This window comes from Dermatophagoides farinae, chromosome 4 (genome assembly GCF_024713945.1).
Source record: "Dermatophagoides farinae isolate YC_2012a chromosome 4, ASM2471394v1, whole genome shotgun sequence".
Classification (NCBI taxonomy): domain Eukaryota; kingdom Metazoa; phylum Arthropoda; class Arachnida; order Sarcoptiformes; family Pyroglyphidae; genus Dermatophagoides; species Dermatophagoides farinae.
In genome coordinates this window covers 5116202-5137230 of record NC_134680.1, presented here as the reverse complement: position 1 = coordinate 5137230, position 21029 = coordinate 5116202, and the positions used below count along the sequence as shown (strand labels likewise).

The window sequence follows — 21029 nt, the reverse complement described above, 5'->3', positions numbered from 1 at the left end:
CTATTCATTTACATTGAAAGATTTGTTCATATAACACACAGAAGTGAATATATGACTGACTCAGTCATTTTAGTTTTTGTTTTTTTTTTTTTTTTTTTTTGATTTAGTTTTGAAAGAAGTGTTGGAGAGAGAGAAAGAGAGAGAGAGAGAGTGAGAAAGAAAGATAACTATAAAGACTGGCTGTTGGTTGCTTGACTAATGTTTGATCGTCATACGACGCTAGCCACCAAACCAAGATAAAAGCCTCGACATTCTGGGCATAAAATCTCATTCGAAACATTTTGATTTTGATAAAATCATCTAAGAAATAGAATTATCAACTTGTTTGATCGAGAATTCTGACAACAATTGTTTTGATTTATTTAATATTTATATATATCAACAAATATTTATCATCGATATACATATTATTCTTAATTACATCATGAATATGCATACGGTTACATTGACAACAATGTTTATTATGATGATGATTTCATCGATTTGGTCATCACCAATTATTCGAACAAATGATGATAATAATAATGATAGTAATGGTCATCATCAATCGGTAAATAAATTGAAATCCGATCCTATTGGTGAAGCGTTTCGACGAAAATTAACCGAATTATCTAATGATGATTCAATGATGGATAATTCAGATAATGATTCTGGAACAGTTAATAATCGTATATTGATTGATCGTTTATCATCGACCGAAATTGAAGAATATCAACGTACCGGAAAATTACCTGAACGAGCTCAGACAGTAATTAATGATTTTCTGTATAATTCACCGGCTGGAAGAAAATTGTTAAATATGGAACGACAATTACAGCAACAACATTCACCGAAACCGGATTCAACACCAATGCCGTCGATACTATCATTATCATCAACATCGATCGATCCAGTCGTTTCATTACAACCAATTGATCGTTATGAAATCATTCAGGATGGAGGCCGTCCAATGTTTATACCGAATGAACATGAATTTCAACCACCATCATCATCATCATCATCATCATCAAATTTGGCTTTGAATCATTTCGAACAATCACATATACCACCACCACCATTAGCAACATCTTTATCTGGCAAAGTATCCACATTGATGACAACAATTAACCATAATAATGGTCTGGAAGATGGTAATATGATTAGTAATCAAAATATTCATAGTGAATCTATGATTATTACACGTAAACGGTGAATTTAATATAACAACAATGATGTACGTGGTATATTGTGGGCAAACAATATTTGGAAAAGGATAAATATCGTATCGATTCATCAACACAGAATCATCAAAACAAAATTATATCTACTTACTTTACTCACACATCTACTCTCTCTCACTGTTTACACAACAAACAAGAAATCTCAATTTCACACTTTGATTCTTTTTTTTCATTCATAATATATCTTGTTGATTGATGATAGCATGGTGGTGGTGGTGGTTATGGAAGATCCTGTTACCCATATATGAAGAGGACCAACCAAAGAAATGTTTCACATATACACAATTGTTGATTTTGGTTCAATTGACCATAATTGATCAAAAAAAATGGACATTCATTATTATTCATCACTAAAAAATAGTAGTAGTAGCAAACAAACATTCATTCATTAATAATATATATTACTCATTCTTATTTATTGAATTTATTTATTTCTTATTAATTGATTGATTTTCTTAATTTATCATTATTATTATTAATTTTTTTTTATCATTATCATCATCTATCATCATTCTAATTAATTTACAAAATTTTTTTTTTTTGTTTCCATATCTGAACAATCCTCAAATACAATATAGAAATAACCTTTTGTGTGTGTGTGTGCATCGTGTGTGTGTGTTTCATAATAATTTACAATGAAAATTTGATTTGATTATTTAATAATATAAACAAATTTTGCATTTTAAATGAACCATATGAAAATGCAGATTATTTACAAATAATAATAATAATAATAAAAACTGATCAATTTGATGTTTTACATAATTCATAATTTCTTGGAATATTCATAAATGAATCCAGTTTGGTGGGATTTTCAATTTAAAAACAATAAAACATTCTCTCTCTCTCTCTCTCTCTCACTCTCTTTATCGATTTATTCTTTTCAATCCAAATATGTATCCCAATCCAATCGTTCGTTTATTTTCCAATCATTCGTCGACAATAAACGACAAAACAAGACTAAACATATTATCATCATTTTTCAAATTTATTCAAATTTGTTTTGGTTTGTTTGTTTGTTTTTTTTTATAGAAAAACTAAATTTGGATTGATGGTGATGATTATATGTCGTTTGAAATTGTCATATAAATTCTAATGATGTGTACTAGTTTTGTTTTGTTTTGTTTTGTTTTTTTTAAATAGTTCCGATTCAATTCGATTAATTATAGCTAAATGAAAGTTGATTGATCTCTAGAGAGATCCGGATATGACGTGGTGGTGGTGGTGGTGGTGTGATGGGTGGATGATTGATTATTATACACATGATGATAATAATTGATTGAGCGTCATCTAGTTTCATTGTAATGAGGCAATCTTCAAATTATCTTTTGATATTTGGGAACAAAAAACTTTTGAATACAGGAATCTTCAATGGATTTACGTAAGAAGCAAAAGATGACTCATCACTATCATATGACGTGTATTGCATTCTGTTGTTGTGTTGTTGTTGTTGTCTCGTATACGACAGGTGTAATACTAATGACTTTGACACCCACGAAGAATGAATTAAGAACAACAACAACAACAACAAAAAAAACCTTGCAATCAAATCCAAATGGATACATAAATTTGTAGCGAATTTAATTTGCAACAAGTTTTTTGTTTTCTTGGCAATCGATCAAACCAACAATGATGGTTGCAATAAAGTAACCAAAAAAAAAACAAAAAAAAAATTAACAATAATTTCATTCTGAACAACAACAACAACAACAATAATGGTGTGTGTGAATAAAAATGATACATCTACATGAATTTATTGCTACTTCCTATCGCTTCTTCATAACTTGGTGGTCGATCATCATCGTCGAGAATTGTCATTTGTAATACAGTGGATGGATTAATTGTTTCCATTCTATTCTGATTTATATTCGTGTATATAGGTGGCGATAGTGGCATTTGTGTTGTTCGAATCATCGATGATTTTTGTGAATAATTTGGTGGCTGCTGCTGCTGCTGATGATGCTGTTGTATCATCGGTGGTATTAATGTTGGAAATGATATTGCCGCTACTGATGATGTTGATGTTGTTGATGCAGTTAATTTAGATGATTCTAACAATGGATTTGCGATAATTTGTTGTGGCCCTACATCATAATCATCATCTTCGTCATCATTTCTAATTCGACATCCAAATATTCGATCTTCATCGATATTATGACATCGTTCATCATAATGATCGAGAAAATATTCTAAATTATCAGCCGTTTGATCAATTGCTGCAAACAGTCGTGATTGTGCTGCATTCAATGTTGCGGCCAACGCTTCAGGATCATCATCATTTTCAGCTGCAGCGGCTGCTGCAGCCAATAGATCCGTATCATTAATGATTGATGGATCCATAGAAATTTCAACATCAGAATTGCCATAACAATAATCTGGATCATCAAAATCACCAAATAAGGTTGTCATTATATTCGATGCTAATGATTTAACTCCTGTTGTTTTATTTGTAGATTGTGATAGTCGTTGTTGTTGTCGATATTGGCGTGAATAATTTGATCGTCTTCTTCGTCGATCATTTGGTGAATCATCCGATGCATCAGAATCATTTAAATCATAACTATTACTATTACGATGATAATTTCTTCGTGCTGATAATGATTCTGAAATGATTTCCGAATCAAAATTATCATCAATGGTGGTTATATTTGAACTATTAGTATTATTATTATTATTATTATGGCTACCATTCAATGTTGCCAATAATAAAACGATAATGAATATGGCAGCAGCCGAAAAGAATAATATCAACAATTCATAAATGGTTTTCAATGGTGATTGTACATCGATATTATACAATATACAATATAAACCGATCAATAATAGAAATGAATAGATTGGTATGACCAATAGACAACATTTAAATAAAAGATATGTATGCCACCAATAATAGGCTGTATCACGAATTTTATTATAATACATTCTTGAATATAGATAACCGTTTTGTAATAATATCCACATCCGTATTTGGTTTCGGTATTTTTTTTTCGTAAAATTTTTTACGTTTTCGTGTAGCGAATTCTTGTTATTATTCGATTAATGTTGTTATTGTTTTTTTTTTCGTTAAAGATGAAGATGCTCAGTACCGGACAAACGCATAAACGAATTTCATGATACAATTTTCGGAATATTCATTGTTTGTGTGTGTGTGCGTTTGTAACAGGGAACAGGGACTATATAACAATTGTATAGACCACCACTACTTGTTTTTTTTTCTATATAATATCCGGGTCGATCCTCATTGCTACATACCCGAAGAGCTTATTTATACCATAAAAATATGTCGAATATATTCTTATTTTATTTATTCATCAAATATAATTTTATTTTGATAGTTTGATGACATTCAAAGTGGATATATTTATGTAATTCTTAAAATATATTTCAAAAAGGTTAAATATTATATTATATTATCACTGTCTATTAATATTAATAACATTGTAATCCCCCCCCAAAAAAAAGATGGTAAATGGTGTTTGTCTGTGTCTGTGTGTACGGGTAGCCCGGATATTTGATTACGTATATGAGAACGTATTGAAACAGGTGCACCTCTCAGTTTGTTGATGATGCATTCAGTTATTTTAGATTAGGTGAAATGAGGGCAATTCATTCATTTATTTGAAACAAGTGACTTTTATTGTGGTGCAATAAATGTGATGATGATGACCGGATGTGTGCATTAAATTGAATAGACAAAGTGATGATGTTTTCGTTTTCCCCACTAACAAATTGTTTTTCTTTCTTTCGTTTGTTTTTTTTTTCTTTAGTTTGATCATGATCGTAATCGTACATTTGCGGGACAATATTCAGCATATTCTTCCCATGAACAACCATCCGTTCCATGACAACATTCATCGGAAATTCCACGTTTACCACGTTGTCGTCGACGTACAGCCATCAAACCACTTCCGCCCACATTATCGTAATCATTGTTAATATGATCATGATTATTATTACTATTATTTTGATTATCTGATGAAGGATTATCATCATCGAATAATTTTTTGGCCATTTGAATATAAGGTTGATGGATCACATCCATATCTGATTGATAATTATCATAATGATGATTTTTACGTAGAAAACGTTTGAGCTGTTTTTGGGCAAATGTATTCGCTTCTATGAATGTTAGATATCGATTCTTCGATTTTCCATCACTATTGTTATTGTTGTCCAAATTTCCTAAACTCAATTTTCCATTTGTTTCTATATATTTATTTAATAACAAAAAAAAATTAAGATATAATTTGATTCTCATAAATGAATTTCTAATAATATAAATACCATGTTGATAAAAATCATCATTGACATTTGTTCGTTTTTTTCGTCGACGATTCAATTTATAGATATCTTTTTGACAAACCAATTCCATATGGGCAAGAAGATCATGTCGACAACGGCGATGACGTTCACGATGCCATAATTGTCTCCAATCATCAGCTGATCGTGAATGAAATATATCATCCCATTCATGAAGTGAACGATTCTCTTCATCGTCCACAATATTGATATGACCACCACCGGGTGATTCATTTTCATTACCATTACCAACTTCAATACCAGCAGAAGCAGCACAAACAGTAGACATATTCGTTTTATTTGTCGATGACCAAATCGATACGATTACAGTGATTAACATCACTATGGTTAGAATCGATGATGATGATCGATATTTTTTATTACCATATGCTAATGCCATACAACGATTTGGCAATGTTTTAACTTTTTTGTTGTTGTTATTATTAATATGCATCGGTTGTAATAATTTAGCTGGCCAATTATTACAACTGGAACTTCGTATAAAACGTTTATTCATTATATGACAATTATCTTTCACGGCTGTTTCGATATTGTTCATCAATAATGATGGTGATAATGGTGATGATAATAATACCGATGATGATGAAAATGAACGTTGTTTTTTAAATGTAATTATGTTATTTTTTGTTTTTTTCGTTTGTAATGATGGTACTGATTTACAGAAAAATTTCATACTATTTGTATGTTCAATCACCGATGATGATTGATCCATTTTGATTTTATTCTCTTCGTCATTCGATTCATCATTATTGTTGCTGTTAATCAAAATCGATTGTAAAAGATCAGAACATGACCGTATTAATAGACCAACTGGTGTTGTTGAATTCGATGATAACAATCCATGATGATGATGATGGTCACGATTCTGATGATAATGATGATGATGATCAATAAGATTTAATTTCAGATCCAAACGATTCATTTGGTAAAGAAAAAAATGAATAAAATTTTTATCCACTACAATCAGCAAGAAACCATTTATATAACAACAAAATTGTCGTATCAAATATGAATAGAATTCAATGAATTGAATGAATGGAAAACAGTTCATCACCGGAGTTTATATAATCAGCAGATAAATGAAATTATTGGTCCATTTGGAAATCGGAAATGATTAGTTGATGCGTGTTTGCACAACACGAATTGTGAATCAGCAGAAAAAATAGTTATGACATCATCATTATCATTAATCATTTCGACAGGAAAATGAACATCATCCATTAACCGAATTTTTTTTTTTTTTTGTTATTATTGTTTTTTCCTTTTGTTTGTTCATCTTATTTAGTGCTATTCTTCAATTTATTCAATTTTTTTGCACTTAATCAGTCAGAAAAAAATAACTATCCATCAGCATTCAGGTGTATGATTAATGGATTAAATCTATGAATAGGGGGGTGGGTTGGTCATTGGTGGTCATTTTCACTTTCACTTTTTTTTATATGGTGTTTGACGTCGTTGATGGTTGTTTTTGAAAGACAAAGAAAATTGAGTTCTTTTTAATTTTAAAAAAAATTGATTATCGTTTGATGTGTGTGTGTGTGTGTGTGTGTGTATGTGTCGGATGGGCTAATCGTCGTCATCTTCGTTTTCTAGGTTTATGATAATGTTTGATTCGATATCGATTTTCTCTTCTACCTTTTTTTCTTGACTACTAATTGTTATTCACTGGATATGATGATGTCGTTGTTGTTGTTGATGTAGTTGTTGGTTGTCCCGTGTATTGATGATGGTGCTGTGGTGGTTGTGGGGATTCGACAATGAAATTTATTTGTGATGTTGTTAATCGAGGATCATTCCTATGAATATAGTTATTACTGCCGGACGGATTTTGTTGATGGTGCTGCTGTCCATCAATCACATTTGTCCACATAGCTGTTGTTGTTGGTGGTGGTAGTGGTAATCTTAATGATAATTGTGATGGCTGGACCGGAAGACGAGAATCACTTTGAAAATGATGTTTATTCGAATCAATAATAATGGTATTGTATGGATCATTTTGTTTATCCAATGATGAACAGGATGAAGATGATGATGAAAAATTTGAACTGCTATTAAGTTGGCTATTTTGTTGTTGTTGTATGATGGTATAGTTCGAAGACCTTGTCGTCGATCTTGTATCTGATAAATTTGAATGTTGTTGCTGTGGATGTTTTTCGTTAACCATCAATTTCATTCGTTTCAGGCGATATTTTTCATTTTTACGTTTTCGTGCTTCAATTGGACTATAATAATATCCTGTTTTTTGTGTTTAAGGAACGATTGATTATTATTATTTGATCGATTGTATAAATTGTATTATTATTGCAAAAATAAATATTTTACCTGGATATTTAGTCTTATGTTCATTACTATAATGTATGGACAATTGTTTATAATGTAAACGACGATCTTCGGGTAATTCTCGCCATTCAAGACCAAGCTGTTTACTAACTTCTTTATTTGTCATTCGTGGATTTGCATATAGAATTTCACGACGACGATTTTTTGCAAATATCATAAATGAATTTGGTGGTCGTCGAATTCTTTCTCCAGTTAATGTAAATGTTCCAAATGCTTTCTGCTGTTGATCATTCAATGATGATGATGGCTGTGGCTGTATCTGTTGCTGTTGTTGTTGTTGTTGTTGTTGTTGCATATGTTGAAGCTTTTGAGATCCTTTATTATTAATGGAAGCGGTGGTTGTTCCTGAAATCTTTGGTGCTGCTGCTGCTTGTGCTACAGGTGGTTGTTGTTGTATCCATTGTTTTGGCTGTTTAGAATTTGTATAATTGGAAGTAGACGGTTGTGGTGCCTGATTAGAATTTAACGATAATGGTGGTGGTGCTGGTGGTGGATAATGATTCGGATTATTATATGGAGCAGCCATATAATTATATGATGATGAAGAAAAGGGATGACCATTATTGTGGTTATTTGGATATTCAAATCGTGGACCACCATGATGTATCATATATAGACCTGATGATGTTGACGGATGTAATGATGGACGATATTGTTGTTGTTGTTGTTGTCCATGATAAACAAAATTATTATCGAAAGAATGTACAAAGGTTGGTTGATGCTGCTGTTGATGATGACTATAGAATCGAACTGTTTGAAAAGATGAAGATGGCGCTACTGTTTGCGTCCGTGGATTTGAAATATTCGAATCCATCATCGTCGTCATCATTTGTGGCCGTTTATTGATTACATTATCATCGGATTTTTGTTGTTCCTGGTTATTATTATTATTATTATTATTGGTGACTGCTAATCTTAACTCATCTTTATCATCATCTTGATTATTGGATTGTTCAATCGTTGTTGTTGTTGCTGTCGTCGTTTTGATTGTTTGTTGTTCATCATTATTATTCGGTGGTTTTGAATGTCCATCAATACCGCTATCACCATCGACCATCGTTGTATTGCGGTTATTTTCATTATCAATATTATTATTATCATCATCATGTTTATAATTATCGAAAAGATTTTTCAAAAAATCAAATTCCATTCACCAAATCTTCACACTTTTTCTATCAAAAAAAAAAAAAAAAAAAATCGAATTGGAAAATGCTTTCACAACGTGTATACCGGCTGTTTTTTCTTTTGACGATGTGTTTCGAAAGTTTTTCTTTGTTGTCGTTGTTGTTGTTGTCAATATTATAATTGCCCTTTTTTTGTTCACTCGACACCCAAAATGCTAACCAACAAACAGGACAAATTCTCTTCTAAAGACTTTGTGTGTGTGTGTGTGTCGAAGAAAGCGGGCCAATCGAAATGAATTCGAATATAATTCAAAAAAAAAAATTTGTTTCAAAATCTAATCGATTGATTTGTTTTTTTTATATGTTTCGAATTGAACTTGTTTTTTCGGTAATTTAATTGAATTTTTTTTTTAAATTTTCTAAAAAAAATTCAATTTATATCCGGTGACAAAAAAATAATAATAAATTCTATGATTACCGTGCCGCCATCTTGTGTTGATGGATTACAATTTAGAAATCAATACTATCGATGATTACGCCAAATAATTTTAGAGCGCCCATCATCATCATATAATAATAAACAATATCGGACAATTTTTTTTTCTCTTTATTCTCTATAGAAAAAAGCTGAACTGTTTCTTCTGTTTCTGATTGAAGAAAAGAAAAACAACAAACAGATATTCAGACTACTACTGCTGTTGATGCTGCGCCACTTGGTGGGTTTTTTGTCATTGCCTCCTCCGATAATTATGATGATGTGTTGGCTGAATTTTATTTCGTCGGGCATATATTTCACATCATTTATGTGATGATGATGATGATTTGATTCAATAAAACAAAACTCAGATGAGTTCTGTGTCTATGTGTGTCTAAAATCGATTCGTTCATTTTTTTTTTTTTTTTTTTGGTTGATTTACCGGCTGATTTTTGTAAATAATTTTATGTTCATTTTTGTGTAACATCTTTTGGCCAAAATTTTTGATATTAATCACTCACATCTCCTTTCTCTCTTTGTTAGTAAATCTGATTTTATTTTTTGACAAATTGATTGATCAACAACTCCCACACAAACACACACACACACTCACACAAAAAAAAAACAAACGCAGCAAATCAGTCATAATGTCCAGTACAACAACAAATGAATATGAATCAAATTATGATTCCGGTGGTGGAATCATCATGTCCACCAATGATATGGCATATAGTTATCATAATAATAATTCATTCGGATCGGGTACATCATCATCACGATCATCCGGATCAACAGTGAAAACATCATTTTTTCAGTCTTCAAATCAAGTATGCAATTTTTAATGTTTATTATCCAAATGACTTTAATATTCTATTTTTTTTCCATTTGCAAATATTCACACATACATCCAGTCCAAATATGAAGATTTAAAACAAATGTTGGAAAATTCCAAAGAATTATTGAAATTAGAAGCAATGAAACGAATCATTACAATGGTAGCTAAAGGACGATCAGCAGAATCGGCACGAGAATTGTTTCCACATGTAGTGAAAAATGTTGTAACAAAAAATACTGAATTGAAAAAATTAGTCTACCTATATCTAACACGTTATGCAGAACAGGAACAAGATCTGGCACTTTTATCCATTGCTACATTTCAACATGCACTTAAAGATCCAAATCCATTGATTCGAGGATCAGCAATTCGTGTTCTTAGTTCGATTCGTGTTCCAATGATTTCACCGATCGTATTGATTGCTATCAAAGATTGTGCCAATGATATGTCACCATATGTAAGAAAAATTGCTGCACATGCTATACCGAAATTAGTATCGCTTGATGCCGATATCAAAGATGAAGTAATCGATATTATTGCTAAATTATTGGCCGATAAAGTTAGCCTTGTTCTTGGATCGGCCGTAGCTGCATTCGAAGAAGTTTGTCCCGAACGTTTTGATCTAATACATCAGAATTATCGTAAACTTTGTCAATTATTAGTAGATGTCGATGAATGGGGTCAGATTATCATTATCAACATGTTGGTTCGATATGCACGTACACAATTTATAAATCCAAATCAATCATTATCATTATCATCACCGTCACGTGTTGATCCAGATCATTTACTTCTAATACGTTCGGTAAAACCATTATTACAAAGCCGTAATTCGGGTGTTGTATTAGCCGTTATACAGCTATATCTATCGGTTGCACCACATTTTGAAATAACCGCATCATTAGTTCGCCCATTAATTCGTTTATTACATTCACATTATGAAATTCAATTGATTATATTGAAAAATATTGTTACATTAACATCGGCTGAATTTAATCAAAAATGGCTTGAAGATAATGGTCTTGTACAACGTTCTAATAATAATGATGATCATAATAATAAATCAACAGCTACCCAACAATCATCACAATTGTTAATGTCAACCGATTCTAATTGTGTCCATCATCGACAAACAAATGGTGAGATTAGAAAAGAATCAGATGATGAAGAATCTAATGATGCTGATGATAATGATGAATCGGATGCAGAAGATCAATCCAATAATCGAACACCAATGATTCGTACGATTAAATCATTATTTGAGCCATATTTAAAATCTTTTTTCGTTAAAGCAAATGATAGTACACAGATCAAGATATTGAAATTAGAAATTCTAACAAACCTAAGCAATACGGGCAATTATATATCGCTTGTATTACGAGAATTTCAAGCCTATATTATGAACTATCAAGATGATCTTGAATTTATGTCGGCTACGATCGAATCAATCGGTCAATGTGCATCACGTATCAAAGAGATTGCACCTGTTTGTCTAAATGGTCTTGTATCATTGTTATCGAATCGTAATGAAACAATTGTTGCACAAAGTATCGTTGTCATACGTACACAGATTATTAATAAAGATCAAACAATCATATCGATGATTGTTAAACAAATTGTACGATTAATGACAAAAATTTCAACACCACAAGCACGTGCAACAATCGTATGGATTGTAGCTGAATTTTGTCATCGTAATCGCCATGCACGTCGTTTAGCACCAAATGTTTTATTACAGATTGCTAAATCATTTTGTCATGAACATGATCTGGTCAAATTGCAAGCAATGAATTTGGCTGCTAAATTATCGATTACAATGATCGATGATAATGTTAATGATGATGGTTGTGGTCAACAGATCAATACCAACTTGGAACCATTAGATATTGATCGTGAACGTCTTAAATCATTGATATCTTATGTATTCAATTTGGCTAAATATGATCTTAATTATGATGTTCGTGATCGTGGTCGTTTCCTTAAACATTTGATCGGTGATCCATTACTAGCAAGACGTTTATTATTGATGCCCAAACAACAGCCAAATGTTTCACAACGAAATCATTTACTTGTCCAACAACAACAACAAATTGCACCGGATGTCATTATGGCCGATCAATTACCACCACCACCGACAGTGGCCATTCATCAACAACAATGTTTAACAATGTTGGCTAGTTCCAATGATTCGAGTCGATATCGTTTTGGTACACTTTCACATTTCCTTGGTAAACGTATGCAAGATTATGAAGAACTACCGGATTATCCTACGATTGCACCGGATTCAAATGTAAGAAAACAACCAGAACCTATTGCTCAACCAAAATCGATTGGATAAATCCTTTACATTGACTGCAATAAATAATAATAATGATGATAAATTTCGTCTTCGACCACGTAATGGATTCCTAGATGATGATGTAGATGAAGAAGGAGAGGAGGAAGATGAGGAAGAAGATTCAGATGATTATGAAGATGAAGATGAAGAAGAAGTAGAAGTAGAAGACGATGAACAAGAAGATGAAGAAGAATATGAAGAAGTTGATGATGATGACGAAGATGAGGAAGATGATAACGATGATGTTGAAGAAGATGACGAAGAAGAAGAAGAAGAAGTGATGGTGGAAGAAGTGAAACCAATACCAACATCAAAACATTTGAAACAAAAATCATCAAAATCCAGGCCACATCCATCGTCAGATGTTGATCTATTACTTGATCTAAGTGATTTAAATATAAATGGTTCGAATATAATGACAGCTGTATCACCATTACATCAGCCATTATTACCGATGATGATGATGGCCAGCTCAAATTCGATTGTGCAATCGCAACAACAACAGGAACCATATCGAATACTGGAATCGCCGGAATCTGTTACATATAAAGAATTTGAATTACTCGATGTAACCGCTACTGATGGATTCAAAGTATCGTATCGTTTTCCAAGGATTAATGAAGCAACGAAAACTCTAGTGGAATTAGTAGTGAAATGTACTTTGAAAATTGATGATAACCGTAATCAGAATCGAATCACAATACAACCACCTTCGAATGGATCGATTCAATTTAAAAATGTTGAGGTTAGTGAATGATTTTTTTTTCATGCGAGATACATATTAAAATTATTCAATTTCTCATATAGTATCAAGCCGATGATAATCAGTTTGTGATTCCCATATTGGCTCCTGATGAAACACGATTAGTTACATTGGCCGTGGATTTTAATGAATCACCATCATTGGGTATTGAATTGAAATTTAATCGCATACATTCAGTGAAATTGGTCGCACCATTAGGCGATATTCTTTATCCGGTTCGTTTCCGTACCGTTGATGATTTCCTACAGGAACGTTCAAAATTAACCGGAATGAATGAAGTAACTGGCACTGTTCGTATCGAATCTAGCCAACAAACATATAAATGTATGGAACAATTATGTACGTCAATCAATCAGATTTTATTGAATTTGGCAAATGTTTGTACAAATCAACATTTTAGCAACATTAATAACGATGGTGGTGATACTAATACAACATCGGATGATAATAATCAAACACTATATTATTCTGCATGTACGGTTAAATTTCGTTCATTAATTTTGATTACAATCAAAATTGAAACCAATAATAATGATAATGATGATGATAATAATCAATGGTCATCATTTACAATGAAAACAATTGTTAATTGTGAAAAAATGGTACTCGGATCAATGATGAGTAAATTGATCAAAGATGAATCACAGAAAAAGCTGTGAATTTTTTGTTTTCTCTCTCTTTTTCATTCTGTTTGTCTGACCAAAGGTGTGACCAAGAAAACAAAAACAGAATTTTTTTTCAAAATTTATTTTTTATTATTAATTTCAATATAATTAAAAAATATACAAATTGATAATTACTAATTTTTTTTAAATTGAAAAGAAATAAAATCGATTTTGATGATGCTGTTGATGAATGTATCATCTTTTTCATCTGAATAGTTTATTTGTTATATCTTAAATTAAATTAAAAAAAAATAAAAATTCAAATTTTTCATTTCATTATTATTGTTTACTATCGACACCGAATAGGCCACGACAACGGCAGCTAAATTCTTTTACAATTTCACGTAAACGTCGTTTGTTATTACGTAATGTGGATATTGATTGCACAAATTTACATTTTTGTTCACGTGTTACCATATCGGTAGGAAAGCCATTATAATCGATTATTGAATTCAATGCACGTGTGAAGCTATCCGAATATTTTTGATTCAATACAATAATTATGTCGGGCATATAATCGACGGCGAATGATGGTGAACCTTGTTGACCACCGATCACGATGAACACTTTCATTACAAGCATATCGAATCTTTCCTGTATTACTTTATGGAATTGTTCATTTTGTCGACCTTGATTCAAAAATTCACTGATAAATATTGAACATTGATGAACGGTACCTTTTTCCGGTAAAACAATACCGGCAATGGCCCAATCAAATAATGTTGAAAGATTTAATTTAGGATATAGAAATATTGCCGTTGCTTTTCGTAATGAGTGTGCAGATTCTTCGAAAAAATTCTGTACAAGAAATGTATTTTCACGAAAATCTTTTGCAAATTGTTCAATAGTTATGGTCGTTAATGTATAAAAATATTCCTGAAGATTTGGCAATAGTTCTGATTCCTTATGGAATAATGTAAATATTTGTCGAGAAATTTGTATGACCGAAATGGATTTTGAATTACGATAAAGATGAAGTAATAGGTGTAGAATATTGCCAATCATTGGTTTAACATCATCCAATAATGTTATAACGGTTTTCTTAACACATTCACAAACATTTTGAGCAATCTCTTCATCATAAGAATAATTCATTGCTATTACACCAAACATGGGCATTATTTTTTCAAAAATTTTATACAATGGTTGTGGTATATTATTACGTGCTTTAGCTTGTACCAATGATTTCGATATAAGATGATCACCTTCTTCTAGATCGGTGCCTTTTAGATTGACATCAAGTTTAGCAAAAAGATTGGATAACATTAATAATACACCATTAATATGAATACGTGAATCCGGATTGTCATTATTATTATTATTCGTATTTGTTAGAATTTTTTCCGTTTCCGTTAATATTGGTATCAATATTCGATCAATTGTATTCATGATTACATCTAATGGCATTATGGAAAGAATCGTACCCAATGAATGCATAAGTCGAGCTTTTTCTTTATATTGTAAATTCGGATATTGTAGATATTCTTCACAAATCCGTATTATATCTAATGAATATGGACGAAGATCTAGTTGACATTCAGTTGTAATCACTTTTAATGCCATTGTTGCCGATATAACAACCATTTGATCGTTTGATTTCAATGAATTCGATATGATTGTTAATGTGAATGCAAAATAATTGATATTATTTGCTAACCAATCAGCGGAATTTGATAAAAAGCAATTAATTGTTGATAATAGCCGTGAATCATTGAGACATTCATTTGAAAGTGTTTGAAATGAACTAATTATTTGTGGCATATATACGGTTTCCGTTGGGGAAATATTCTCCGTTAATGCACTGAATGCATAGATCACTGCTTCTAAATAACGAATCGATGTAGATATTTGATTCATATCTTTTGAAGTGGCCATCATTGTTTGTGACAGTGCTTTGTTAAAATGATCCATTAAAATCTGTAATAATGATGTATTCAATATACTAAAACAATATGTATATGTATCGGCTATATCTTGTCGATAGCAACGAAATCTTTCTCGGTCATCTTTATCCCATGATTGTTCATAAATTTCATCCGGTGGATATTGTAATTTAAATAAAAATATATTAATCATTGAATGGAATATATCTTTGAATATGTTTAAATAGATTTGTATTTTACTTTCATCCGATGCCATAAAATCATCTTGAAAATTTATCCAAAAATTAAATGGTAAATCACTTATAGTTTCATCATAACCATAATGGGTTGGTGTACTGCTACATTTTAATATGATACGAAAAAATTCAATCAAAATATCCCGATTTAATGATAAATCGGTCAATGAATCCAATATTAGACGGGTATGTGATTCACCAATAGATACAAATAGAAAATAAAGATCACGAAGATAATCCATATTTGATTCTTGTATGGTTTGATCAATTAAATTCGTCAGACCAATGGTCATTTGTTCAATTAATTGAATAATCATTTTTGGCTGTTTGATCATATGTGGACATGTATATATGGCAATTATACATTCAACAGCTTCATGGCAGGTATTTTCATTTCGTACACAATTCAAAACAATAGCCATGATGGCCAAATGATTTTCAGTCAATACAATAGTATCTAAACCGATAGACCAACAATGGAAACATTTTAGACATATTTTCGTAATATTATCGGAAATATTTTCTTCAGAAAGAATTTTATACACAAACATTAATACCGATTCAGCATGTTTAACTAGTTCCAATCTTGATGCTTGTTTTTTATTCTTATCCTGATATGGATGATTAAGTTCATCTGGTATAACGCTCAATATTTCCAATAGAACATGTATCACACGTGTGGATGGAATATTTGATAATTTTTCCGGTTGAAATAGATTCCAAAGATCTTGAAGTGCATTATTCCATTCGTTATCGATATTCTGTACAATACAAACAGCTAGACATGAAATCAATTTAGTTGTTATTAAATTGAATTCAGCACTTTCCATATAGCCGATAAGATTTTCAATTATTTTCATCCCATAATTGTCGATAGCTATTATTGTCTAATTCAAAATGATATTTTGTCAATTTAACATACAATGAAGATGCACCAAAATATTGTACATTCACTGGTTTATCTTTTTTCATCAACAACCATGCAAACATCCATGCTTCTTTTGATTTTTGTAGATTAATCAATAGATTATTTGTTTCTTCAAATTTTGTTTTATTGTGGTCCATCATAAAGTTCATTCAATAAACGTTCAATGTTGGTTACCAAAGCTGGATCCATCACCAATATCTAAAAAACAAAAACAAAAAACGAAAATTTAACATGACAATTTATGTGTGATAAAATTTTTATACAGACCAAGATATAATTGATAGAATTTAAATGAAATTAATTTTTTTTTGTTTATCAATATCTTTTATTAATAGTTCATCAAACATTAAATAAATTATATATGTAGAATCATCAACAAAAAAATAAAATCAATCACACAATCGATGGCTATTTAAACTTTACCATATATATATCATATACGAGTTAAAATAGAATAGCTAAAGCGCGTAATTTTAAAATGTTTTTTTGGAATGGCCCATTGATTTGCCAATTTTTTTTATATTTGTTTATTTCGATTCATTTTTTGTCATCCATAAAATTTGTCAATTGTGGATAATGTTGATGATACTTTTGTAAATGTTCCATTAATTCTTGATGTTGTTCATGAAGATATTCAGGCATTTGATCATAAACATCGGTAAACATTTCTCTGATCGGTACTTTAGGTAGTTTTTCTAATCGATCAATCAAATTGATCATCTCTTTTCGATGTTTATTTCGCCATTCTTTTTCCTCCTGTTCATTGAATGCATCATAACGACGTAATAATTTTTCAATACGATTCAATGGATGACTACTTTCTTTCCATGATTTTACTTCAACATCGCTACGATAAACAGATGAATCATCAGACGTTGAATGATGACTTAATCGATAGGTCATGGCTTCGATCAATGCTGGTCGTGATTCTTGTATACAGATTCTTCGTGCTTCTTTCACTACATAATAACAGGCTAATATATCATTGCCATCCACACGAATCGATGGTATACCTAATGCCGGTCCTCTTACCACTAAAATTCAAGTCAAAAAAAAATGTTCATCAAATATTATGAACAACGAAACATTTGGTCTACTTACCGATACCGTCACCATGATATTGCTCTTTAGTGGGTGTAGAAATTGCATAACCATTGTTTCTACTGTTTAAATGTAAATTCATCATATATGATAATGATAATCGAATCAAATCAAACACAAACATACCAGAAGAATATGACCGGACATTGTAGGGTAGCGGCAAAATTAAAAGCTGCATGAGCATCACCTTCGGATGCGGCTCCTTCACCAAAATAAGCAAATGATACCCGATCCTGTTGAGTTAATTTAAAACCATAAGCAGCACCGACTGCATGCGGTAATCCAGTCGCTAATGATGATTTGATTGTAACATAATTCAAATCACGACTACCATAATGGATGGGCATCTGTCGACCTTTACCAAGATCCTGATTATTTCCAAAACATTGGCTAATAAATTGTTCATATGTAAAACCACGCCACAATAATACACCTGGTTCACGATATTGGCCAAATAGCCAATCTTTGTCGGATAAAGCTGCGGCCGGTCCAAAATGTGTTGCCTCTTCACCATACGATGTCATATAGAATGAAATACGTCCTTGTCGTTGAGCCTGATTCAATATGTCATCCATTTGATTTAATCGTACAATCTCTATCGATGAAAAGAAAATGTCAAATTAGTCAAAAAATCAAGGAAATTTTTTTATAAAATTCAAAAAATTTACTTACCACGATAGAATCGTTTCATAAGATCAATATCCAATTGTTTTTCATATTGTTTAGCAACAAATGTACCATCCACATCAAGTATCCTAAATGGTCGTATTGAATCATTTTCATCACAACGATCCAAAAATTTTAATTCAGTTATAAATTTTGCTTTCATACCAGAGAATTCTGGTAATTCATTATTATTCATCGATTCATGTTCGAATAATTTATTATTATTATTATTATTATGATGACGTTGATTATTATTATGATACAATGTGGCACTATGTAAATGTCGACAAAATTTATCAATTATCAATAATGATGATGATCGTTGTTGTTGACCATTCAACAAATTATTGGTTTGTTGAAGAATTTTACGTATGATGGAAAACATCATGAGACATTCATTTGTGAGTGTTTGTGACTGTGTGTGTATGTGTGTGCATCAAACAATTTTGTATCATCACTGTATATATTTCTTTGAATAAATGATAAGGATGTCACAGGATGATTAGAAATTTTCTAGCTAATTCATCCGCTATTAAATAATGACGACAACTGATTTTATTTCGCGCTGTTTCCAAGTTAGTTTTTTTTTCTCTTCATATTTCTTGCTCCAAAGTAGCCATTATCATCAGTTAATGCTTCATATATATATATATGATGATGATGATGATTATCGTTGATTTTTGATTGCCAAAAAAAAACTAGTTATTGCTATTCAAATGAATTTCGTCTGAAGTTTTTCAAGGTTTTCAATCTTGATTTTGAAATTATAACCAAAATCGATTCCGGTCTATCTATCTATTTATCTATAAGAGTAAACTTTTGTAAATAAACAAGTTTATTATAAATTTTTTCCTCTTTTGAAGAATTATAAAAAAATAACCGAAAGATGGCACTGCAAAGAATGATATCAATCATATTCGAATTTTTTTTTTCTTAAATTCGATTCTTAGATTCTGATTTTTGTTTGGATCCACATTCATATTTGAGGAATATATCATATCATCATTATTATATAATGTTATTGTCATTGAATTGATGGTATTATTGCTATTGATTCGGCTGTTGTTTCGATGAGAACTTTGTTTGTTATCAAATTTTTATTATTAACTGATGGACCATCATCAATATATATGTCAGATATTAAATAATAAAGATATATGTGATTGACTGATGAGATGATAAAAAAAAAAATAGTAATCATAATTTCAATTGCATGGTTACATGGTCGATATAATCATGATAGCAAACATAAAAATAATCCATCATCATAATATATATATCGAATGTTTTTACTGAATAAAATTCAAATTATGAAGTCAGATCATTATTCGATCGATGTTCTATTCGTACCATTTCGATACAAATAGATCATTGGATGTGAAAATGGTGAATAAAAATGAAAAGTTTTCTTTTTCCGTTCGAAACTGTCTCTTTTTAACATCTTATCTTGTTTTTCTTATGTTGTGCTATCGGCTTATCTTATGTTTTTTTATTACTTCAATCAAACACGATTAATTAAATTAATTAATTAGCGACAATTTTTTTTTTGTTGGTAAATTATCATTGTGATGTTTTTCATGATAATTTGATTGTTAAATCCTCACGAGTCACAACAACATAATAACAATGATGATGATGATGATAATGATAATATTATCCCCATTCATTCATCCACCCGCCCATTTTGTCATTTGTTGCAACGATTCGATGACATTTTCTTTTCATTTTTTTTTTGTTTCATATTTCATTTTATGTCTCTCTTGGTGTGTGTGTGTGTGTGTGTATTTTGCGGAAATTTATTTATAACCGAAAAAAATATATACATGGCTTTTCCCTAGGATAATCATAATCATAATTATTTTTATGATGGATTTTCTTTGCTTCAACCGTAAAAATATTCTTAAGAAGAATTGAATCACAAACCGATTGGCCTTTGTCCACCTTTTTTTTTTGATTGTTGGTCGCGACTTTAGTCTTGTATACAATTGACCACAACATTAATGACAAACACAGACAACAGACACGACAGGTGACATCCATGACACACACACACATCTGTCGTGTCTAGTCTGTCTGGTTATTCGTATACAATCGACAACAACAACAACAAGGACCAATAAAGTTCTACAAGGGCT

The 21029-nt window shown here is 31.0% G+C and overlaps 7 protein-coding genes across 7 annotated transcripts; 2 read left to right on the top strand and 5 right to left on the bottom strand.

Annotated features, from left to right (window-relative positions):
- The first annotated feature begins 133 nt into the window (after positions 1–133).
- Positions 134–1810, top strand: LOC124490416 (uncharacterized). Its single transcript, XM_047052906.2, has one exon. It carries the CDS (start codon positions 425–427, stop codon positions 1190–1192), a length of 768 nt encoding a protein of 255 aa, XP_046908862.1. The 5' UTR covers positions 134–424; the 3' UTR covers positions 1193–1810.
- A 1153-nt stretch (positions 1811–2963) lies between these two features.
- On the bottom strand, positions 2964–4418 carry LOC124490277 (uncharacterized). The gene is made up of 2 exons (XM_047052748.2): positions 3225–4418; positions 2964–3077 (listed from the first exon to the last, which is right to left on the bottom strand). The coding sequence occupies exons 1-2, from the start codon at positions 4179–4181 to the stop codon at positions 2964–2966; spliced, it is 1071 nt and encodes a 356-aa protein (XP_046908704.1). The 5' UTR covers positions 4182–4418.
- A 100-nt stretch (positions 4419–4518) lies between these two features.
- Ilp7 (Insulin-like peptide 7) lies at positions 4519–6571 on the bottom strand. Its single transcript, XM_047052905.2, has 2 exons — positions 5505–6571; positions 4519–5426 (listed from the first exon to the last, which is right to left on the bottom strand). Exons 1-2 carry the CDS (start codon positions 6460–6462, stop codon positions 4993–4995), a joined length of 1392 nt encoding a protein of 463 aa, XP_046908861.2. The 5' UTR covers positions 6463–6571; the 3' UTR covers positions 4519–4992.
- A 620-nt stretch (positions 6572–7191) lies between these two features.
- LOC124490276 (uncharacterized) lies at positions 7192–8490 on the bottom strand. Its single transcript, XM_075729972.1, has 2 exons — positions 7863–8490; positions 7192–7775 (listed from the first exon to the last, which is right to left on the bottom strand). Exons 1-2 carry the CDS (start codon positions 8488–8490, stop codon positions 7192–7194), a joined length of 1212 nt encoding a protein of 403 aa, XP_075586087.1.
- Positions 8491–9560: 1070 nt separating this feature from the next.
- LOC124490410 (uncharacterized) lies at positions 9561–14293 on the top strand. Its single transcript, XM_075730342.1, is given in 5 exon segments — positions 9561–10017; positions 10114–10306; positions 10391–12648; positions 12650–13397; positions 13460–14293. Coding segments are annotated over 4 exon segments (3801 nt in total). The 5' UTR covers positions 9561–10017; positions 10114–10126; the 3' UTR covers positions 14075–14293.
- cdm (importin-13-like protein cdm) lies at positions 14147–17276 on the bottom strand. The gene is given in 2 exon segments (XM_047052901.2): positions 14147–17056; positions 17058–17276. Coding segments are annotated over 2 exon segments (2916 nt in total). The 3' UTR covers positions 14147–14359.
- A 152-nt stretch (positions 17277–17428) lies between these two features.
- Positions 17429–19603, bottom strand: LOC124490414 (2-oxoisovalerate dehydrogenase subunit alpha, mitochondrial). Its single transcript, XM_047052903.2, has 4 exons — positions 18901–19603; positions 18355–18823; positions 18229–18290; positions 17429–18161 (listed from the first exon to the last, which is right to left on the bottom strand). Exons 1-4 carry the CDS (start codon positions 19280–19282, stop codon positions 17665–17667), a joined length of 1410 nt encoding a protein of 469 aa, XP_046908859.2. The 5' UTR covers positions 19283–19603; the 3' UTR covers positions 17429–17664.
- Positions 19604–21029: the final 1426 nt, after the last annotated feature.